We start from the raw sequence: 8,492 nt of genomic DNA, 5'->3' as shown, positions 1-8,492 counted from the left end.
TGTCGGCATCCTGACAATGCTGCTGGTTAGCAGTGAGCCCAGGCTGCCAGCCCTTTCCGAGCTCTGGGCCCCTCGGTTGCACCAGTAGTAGTGCTGTTGTAGGGATTAAATGAGATGGTACAGATGGATATAGGTCTGGCTCACCACAGCCAGCTACTGGAGCTGGGATTGCCACCTCGAGGAGGAAGAGGGCTGGGGAAATCAGCCTCTTAGCCTAAGGCCAGACTCGTGCCATTCTGGGCCTCAGCTGCCCCATTTATGAGCTGGGAAACCCCACGGGGTGGTCTCTGAGAACATCTCTCCTTGGGCTGGGTCCTGACATGGCCCATCTCAGGCTCACACATGACAACTCCAGTGAAGACACACTGTTGGGAAGTGTGGGGGCAGAAATGGTTCAGCTTGGCCTCATGTCACCAGCATGGGGATGAAGGTCACCCTCTCCCCTCCCCCAACAGCCAGGATCAGCCCTGAAAGCCCTCGGCTTCTTTGTGAGAGAGGTAACCAGATGGCAGTTAAGCCTGTTGGGATTAAGGCTGGACCGTGGGAGGGAGAAGCCCCTGGGATCAGCTTGGGATGAGGAGGAGGCACTCCTGGGCCTGGCACGGCAGCCCCCACCTCACAGGTCCCTGCCTCCGGCCAGCCTACTGTGAGCTGTGGACGCCCGGTCAGTTTGTTCTTTGTCCACGGCCTCAAAGGCCTTGTCCAGCTGAACGCCTGCCACCTGAGCACTGCCAAGGCCTGGTCAGCACGGCGGACTGTGCAGTGCTGCCAGGAGTGGGACAAAATTCCAGAAAGGAAGATAAAGGGCAGAGAAAGAGTAGAACTCCAGAGTGTCCCCCTCCAGCCCTGGGCAGCACCTCAGAGGGAGGAAAGAGGGTGGAGATCTCTGCTCCGTGCCCTCCTTTGAGGCCCTGCTTGCCCAGCTGCAGGCCAGAGGCAGCCAGAGTCACAGGAGGGTCTCTTTGGAGCTAGACTAACGCCCTTGGGATTTGCTCGGCCTACAGGGCTGTGACTGAGGAAGTGGATGCCTGGGACCACTGCCCCTCTCTCTGGTTCTGAATGAGTGGCTCTATCTATACTGAAGGTTGCAAACTGGCATGCTACTGGCCCTATTCAGCTCACAGACTGGTTTGTCACATCCTTCACATTGTAGTTTTTTGTTAATTAGTTTCCAACATATGAACACTGAAAGAGTTCATATGCTAATGAAGATTTTTGGCTTGCCTCAAAAACTCAGAATATCCAGCCACAATGGATCTGCCCTTTTCACATGTCAACCATCCAGTGTGAGCTGAGGGGCAGCCGTCTGCTTTGGATGGGGCAGATGATTTCCAGTCAACCAGGGCTCCTGGTCCCTTGTGGAATTTGAGTTTGCAAACCCCTGGCCTCACAAGACTGGGCACCAGCAAAAATGCCACATAGAGACCAGTGTCCAGGGGACATGGGAGGGAGTGCAGGACAGGCAGAAATGCATTTCAGGGCAAAAGCTCCCAGAGCCCCTGACTGACTCTGTCTCTTTGGTTTAAGGGAGGAGGAGGAGGGAGGAAGCCCTATGCCCCTGCAGAGACCTAAACTTCAAAGTGATCCAGTGAGCATTGTCCAGGCAGAGGGCTCTACAGGGAGTGAGGAACGGCAATTGCTGGGGGAAAGCCAGGCCTCTTAAGTCCTTTGTCAAATACACATGATTCCCCTCTGATTGTTTAGTCTTTCCAAAATTCAGATTCTGAAGTTGAGAGATGCCTCATAGAAGAGAGAGGCCAATGAAATGAAACATGCAAAGCCTTTTTCCACTTCCTGTCCTGGACGCTGCCTCTCATCCCACTTCTAGACCTGGCAAAATCATATTCATCCTTCAAGACCTCTTCTTGAAGAAGTCCCCCTAAAACTCTAAAGCAGTTAGATGCCCCTCTTCTGTAGCCTTAAAACACTCTGTCCTCACTTAATTATGTCATAGCACCAGCTGCCCCGCACTATATTTGCTTAGGTGTCTGCTCCTTCTCTAGAATTCAAGTTCTTTGAGAGCCAAGGACTTTGCCTGTTTTATTCCTAACATTCAGCACAGGCCAAATCTGGTCCCCAGTGAATATTATTAGATGATAGATAGATAGATAGATAGATAGATAGATAGATAGATAGATAGATAGATAGATACTTATTGATGGAAGACTGGATTATGAATAATATTGGTTGAAAGAAGGGATGGATGAATTGATACCTGGGTATATGGATAGATAGAAAGATGGATAAATATGGATGTGTAGGTAGGTAAATTATTCAAGAAGGGGTATGTGTGTGTGTGTTGTGCGTGTGTGTGCCATCATGGCAGCTGTGAGCTGGAAGGAGATGTGGGGGGCTACTGGAAAAACTAAATGTCACTGTGGTTTAAAAGTTAACAGCCTGTGAGATGGGCAGTGCACTCATGTGACTATTGATGTGGCCAAAAGAACACAGACAGCACAGGATCAAAGAGCTATGCCCACATTACGAGAATAACAGCAGCTTGTGGTTTTGCAAACAAACAAACAAAAATCAATCAACCAATCAATAATCTATTGACAGCTTTCTATGTGCTCAGTTCTCCTCTATTAGAAAATATGCATGGGAAGAGGGGGCCCTTGTGGTGACCAAGCCTCTAGCATTTCACCTAAATTACAGCTACATATGGGTCTCAAAAGTGCAGGAGCTCCTAATTGTAAGCAAAGTCAATAGATATCATTTTAAACTAACGGAAAACACAAGCCAATTTTCTGAAGATCTGACTTGTTAAAATAAAACGTATTTTAAAAAATAATTAAACATAGTCTTAAAAAATTTAAATATCAGAATGAAGAATGATACAGGGACTCGTACAAAGGAAAGATGTTCAACTAATATCTGCTAAGTGAATGAAGAAATGAATAATGCATTGGGTGGGATCCCCTAGTGGTAGAGGACGGCATTGCATGCTGACTCTACTAGACGTTATAGAGAGAAACAGACATTGGATAATGAGCGCGGGGGGCGGTCTCCACCCTGATTCTGTTCCTTAACTTGTTCTACCCAGAGCAAGTTACTTATTTTCTCTGAGCCTTAAATCTCATCAGTAAAACAAGGGAGTTCGTCTCTAAAAATCTTCTAGTGCACTATAATAGCTTCTATTTTTCAGTCCCTGTACCATGATTTGCCCTAGTATGCATCATATCATGTAACCACAACAGCCCTTAACATAGAGATTTGTTTATTTGTAAATGAGATAATATATTTCCAGAAAGAGAAAGGACTTTCCCAGGGTCACATAGCTAATAAATGACAGCAGAATTCAAACTCAGGGCTCACTCACTCTCTCCCTCTCTCTCCAATTGCTCTTTTGAAAGGTCAGTGGCCCCTGGTAAAATAATGAGTCTGGGCACCCGCCATCAGTGGCTGCTAAATGCATTAGGTGACAGTCAAGGGAGAGCTTTGTAACGGCTAGATCAGGCTGTCAACATTTGAACCCATCAATCAATCCTATCATCACAATGAGAGGTAAGCAGACATGGAGTGCCTCCCAATGGGAAGCACACAGCACGATTTCTAGAAAATTTAGGGGGGAAGGTGGGGATAGTGGAACATGTTAGACAACTCCATGGTGAAGCAATTAACAAAATCAGAATGTGGGAACTTCTACAGGACAAGTGACCCTGTTCCTCCAACAAGTCCATGTCAAAGGGGAAAAAAAGGAGTCAAGGCCAGAGATTAAGCGAGACCTGAGGGATGCAGCAACAAAGCTCTGTGCATGGACTGTGTTTGGACCCTTATTTGAGCAAACCAACCACAAAGAGTAAATGAGGCCACAACTGGAGAAATTTGAACAGTACTGGATATTAGTTGATATTAAGAAATTATTAGGGGGTTTTAAAGATGTAATAATGATACCAAAGTCATGTTTTTTTAATAGCCTTCTTTTTGTAAATACAAATTTTAGTATTTACTGATGAAATGACGTGGTGTCTAGAATGTGCTTTAATGTGAGGTGAGGAAGCGATGTGGGTGGGGAGCAAGAGGACGAAACAAGATCGGCCGTGGGGTGATGGTGGCTGGCATTGCGTGGCGAGACCTTGGAAATTCAGTATACTTTTGTCGACTTTTGTATATGTTTGGAAGTTTCCATAAGAAATGTTTGTTTAAAGGTCAGTGAGTTTTGCCGTTTCCACCTGAGCCACAGAACAAGAAGGCTAACTTATACGGGGGATTTGTAAGAGTGCCATAAATGTGAAAACAATTTTGCAATGTTGGTTGGAGTAGAGGGGAGGGCAGAAAAGTGACTAGTGGCCAAAAGTCTCCAGCCTCTAACAATCCTGTGCAAAAGTGGATACTGTGAGGTGGGCAGGCTCATCCTACAGGGCACAGCACTGCTTCCACATCCCAGCAGCCAGCCACAACACCGACTGTCACTTTAGGGGTTAGTTTTTGGGGGTGAATCTATCTCCATCTTTACAATGGCAGGGAGTGAGGATGCAGGATTTGCCTTGCAGAATTTTGTTTTATCCCCACTTTCCAGAAATATAGCAGCCCTGCAGGGGTAGGTGGGCCCCGTAGAAAGGAATGGGCCAACACAGCCTACTTACGATAGTGTCACACCAGAACTCGGCCACCTCGCTGACCCGCATGGATGTCAGCAGGATTTCCCAGACCTCCAGCTTGAACATGTTCCCAATGATAATGTGCATCGGCTGGCCCACCTGCTTGCTGTCATCTATCACTGTCCGCTCCTCGTCGCATTTCATGGTGCGGAAATGGAAGGTCACCTGGTCACCAAGAAAGTAGACCCCTGGTCTAGACATACCTCCCACGGCCCAGCAGAGTCACCCAACTGTCACCAGCTCTCATGGCTGTCCTCAGAGGTCAGCTCGTGCAGCCCCAATGAGATGCCTCAGACCCTGAAAGCATTCCCACCCTCACTCTCCCAGAGACGAGGCATTGATTCCCCATAGAGGACACTATCCCACTCTAGACAGGTCTGTGGGTCAGGATGTCCTTCCCTAAACAAGCCCTACGTCTGAGGCCACAGACCCAGCCACTCCACTATCCAAGGAAACCCACCAGAGATTTGTGGACAAGCACCATGATCCCTGAGGGCCCTTCCTTCTCACTCAACATTTGGGGCTCCAGAAAATTCCCCAAAGCCTTCCCCCACCCCATGCTGAAGTTTAATTTGTAAAGTATCAAAAATGCCCAGTGAATGAGCACCAGTTCAGAGCTTCCCAGATGTCCAGGGGTTGATAATTCCAGGGAGAGCCCACCTGGCCATTTTTTGGCAAAGCTGAAGCCTGTTTGCAGTGCCACGTGGCCCAGTAGGAATGCAGAGGCTTCCAGGGAGGGCCCACCTGGTCTAGGGGGATGACCTCACTCACTCGGGATCCAGTGATGAAGTTTGGGAGCTCCCCTGTGCCCCCATGCAAAATGGTTTTCTTGATTCCTTCCACATTCAGGAGCAGAGCAGCATCCATGGCTGTGGGTGGAGGGGGACGGCTAGGCAAGGCTGAGATAATCTCACCCACAGGAAGCCACTCAGGCAGCTGAGACCTGGGGATTTGCCCTGCTGGGAGGGGTGCAAATAAGAGGAGTAAGGAGGGGTAGTGCCCGAAGCTGGCCCCAGGCTGCTCCTCAGGGCCATTCAGGCAGCCTAGCCTTCTGCTCCAGCCGTCATTGCTCCTCATGGGGATGCGAGGCCCCAGCCTAATTGCCTGTCAGTTTTGGTTTTGTCCCACCCCAAGCAAGAAGGAAGTCAGCTGGAACTTTCTAAAAGAAGACAGGAGACAGCGAGTGAGCAGGAGAGAGGCCTCAGGTCGCCAAAAAGGAAAAGGAAGGGAGACCTGAGCCTCTCTGCCCTGCCTGGTCCCTGGCACTGGCCCTGGTCTCTGACTCTTAGTCCCTTTGGACCCCAGCCCAGGGTGCTGAGGCCTTTGCAGTCCCTGCCTTCCTTATTTCGTGTTTCCTCCTCCTCTCTTCCCCAAGCTCTATCTGCCCACAAGAGAATGTGACATGTGGTAGGAGGGAAGCGGGGCTGGTTTCTGGCTTGGGAGAACACAGAAACAGAATAAGAGAAAAGGGGTAGGTTTGGGGAAAGTTAAAGAGCCCTCCCCCAGCCCCACTCCTGCCTCCCCTCCAAGGTCTGGCTGGGGGCAGCCGGGCTCTCCCCTCTGCTTTGGACTTCTGCCTGGATCCCAGGCAGAGCTTATTCAGGGCATCAGGGATTGCCTTTCTAGTCTAAAGTGAAAAATCATGTGAAGACTTGGTGTTTGGCGCTACCTTGTGGCCAGTTCAAGTTTTTAAGGCTTGGCTCCCCAGGGTCCTGAGGGTAATGATTCTGAGCGCCAAAAAACCTTTCTCTTCTTGACCCTAGACTGACTTGTCACAAAGAGGGGGACACAGGACCCTATCACAGGGAGAAATGAGAATACTGGACTAGGAGCCAAATAGGGCAGCATTCAAAGGGCCGATCCCGCTGATTATTTCCTGACATGGTGGCCTTGGATGTCTCCTATCCCTAACTCCATTTTCTCAACTGAAACAGGAGAATCGACCTCTCCTGCCTCCCTCTCCTGGAAGCTGAGAGGCTTCCTTGGAGCAGCAGGCAAGACACCAAAACCCAGCCCCCCTGAAAGTCTCCCATGAGAAGCCATTAGCACAGAGGAGGCCCAGCCTGAGCCAACTGGTCTGGGCCCAGGAACCCAGACTGGGGCGGCAAATCGGGCCCCTCCAGAACTCCTCTCTGAGTGCTCGGACCTCCAAGGGCCCCGCTCTAGGCCCCGCTGGGAGCAGGGGATCGGAGTGGAGGATGCAGAGGTCTTCTTCTCTATTCCATCCTTTCTGTGGCAACACAGCAACCTAAAGCAGTCTGCATGTGCAGGAGGTAAGATGTATACTTAGATGATAAAACTACAAAGAAAAATAAAAGTGATTTCCATAAAGTCCAGGGCGAGAGGGAGCACACACAGTAGGGGTGGGGTGGTTGCTCCTTCTGGGGTCCTGGCAATGTTCTATTTTTTCACCCAGGGATGGTTACATGAGTGTTTGCTTTATAAATATTCACTATACTAAGCTTTATGATTTAGGTATTTTTCTGTCTGTGGTATAATTCACAATGGAATAAAAAGATCTAATCATGTCTCACATTTAAAACGCTCCCACTCTTTCAATTGCTTCCCTTTGTAGAAGGGTCAAAAGGCATGCAGGGATTGCAGTTATCAAGAGGGGGTAGAACTGGTCAATTGTGCCTCAGTTGGCAGAGGTGGGAAGTAGGGGGGAGTGAGGGAAAGGGGGTGTTGAAGCTGATACCAGGGATTTTGGTTTTGCTGCTGAGAAAGATGAGGTGCTCAGGCCACAGCCTCTAGACGAATCCCCAGTTACCACTTGGCCCCCAAACTAACCTCTTCAAATTCAGCCAAAGCTTCCCACTGCCCTCAGGATAAATTCTAAGCTTCTTTCTTGGCCAAGGAGCCCTGCAGCCCCTGCCTCTGCCACCCCAGCCCCTGCCCTTTCTATCTCGCTCAGCCTTCTCTGGTCTGGGAACCTGGCAATGCTCTGGCCTCCTTCCATTGGTCTTTGCAGATCCCTCTATCAGAAAACATTGTCCCTCATTTTGTCCCCCTAATTCAGCTAAAGTACCATATGCTAAAGGCAGCCTGCTTTGACCCCCACCCCCAGTGGGGTTCCTCATCCCCCTTATACCGTCTGGTAGTCCCCTAGTACTCCACATTCATGGCATTTTGCACAGTTTAATGTCTGCTACTTCCCTCAGAATGACAGTTCTGTGAGGCCAAGAAAACTAGTGGAAGCTTTACTGTTGGACAGGAAGCCCCCAGGGCAGATTAGGGCTGGAGGTGAACTTCAGAAAGCCTCAGTTTGGAACAACTGACTAGTTTCTCTCCTTTCAAGGAAGAGCTGGAGCCCCTGCACCCCTCACCCCTCAACAGGAGCCTGCTCAGCTCAGCACATCCTCTTCCCACCCCCTCACTCCACCATTCCCCGAAAGGCAGAGAGAGAGCCTTCTCATTCAGAAGAAAATGTTTCTTCCTCCTTCTCTCGTTACCATGGAGACTGCTCTTCCTTCACCTGGCCTGCCAGTTACAGTTCTAATAGAAGCGATTGGAAAGCCCCAAGCAAGGAGGGCCTCTTCCTGCATTCATTCATTCGACCCTGATGCTTAATGAGGCCATGTAATCAAAGGTTAAGAATTCAGGTGCTAGAGTCAGACATCCAGGGTTTAAGTTCCAGTTCTGACTCTCCGCTCCATCCTGGCCAAGACACTTCACCCATCTGAGTCTGTTCTGTCATTTGTAATGGGAATAAAAATAGTACCTTCTTCATAGAGTTGCCATGAGGATTAAGGCAGAATAAAGAAATGCACTTAGCATGCACGTGGGGAGGGCTCAACAAATATAAGCTGTTGTGTCGATGCCCGTGATTGTGTCAGGCATTGCGACAGGCACTGATAGACAACTGTGACAAGACAATCCAATTCGAGAGAC

General features: G+C 49.3%; 1 protein-coding gene across 1 annotated transcript in view; it reads right to left on the bottom strand.

The window, feature by feature from the left end:
- AIPL1 (aryl hydrocarbon receptor interacting protein like 1) overlaps positions 1 to 5,555 on the bottom strand; it is an 11,134-nt gene extending 5,579 nt beyond the window's left edge. The window contains exons 1-2 of the mRNA XM_006922413.1: positions 5,373 to 5,555; positions 4,587 to 4,766 (exon numbers count right to left, since the gene is read on the bottom strand). Of these exons, the coding sequence (XP_006922475.1) occupies positions 4,587 to 4,766; positions 5,373 to 5,468 (276 nt within the window). The 5' untranslated portion in view covers positions 5,469 to 5,555. The remainder of the gene's footprint in view (positions 1 to 4,586; positions 4,767 to 5,372) is intronic.
- Positions 5,556 to 8,492: the final 2,937 nt, after the last annotated feature.

Source organism: Pteropus alecto, unplaced genomic scaffold (genome assembly GCF_000325575.1).
Source record: "Pteropus alecto unplaced genomic scaffold, ASM32557v1 scaffold398, whole genome shotgun sequence".
Taxonomy (NCBI): domain Eukaryota; kingdom Metazoa; phylum Chordata; class Mammalia; order Chiroptera; family Pteropodidae; genus Pteropus; species Pteropus alecto.
The sequence above is the reverse complement of the archived record's forward strand: the minus strand, read 5'-3'. Positions and strand labels throughout refer to the sequence as shown.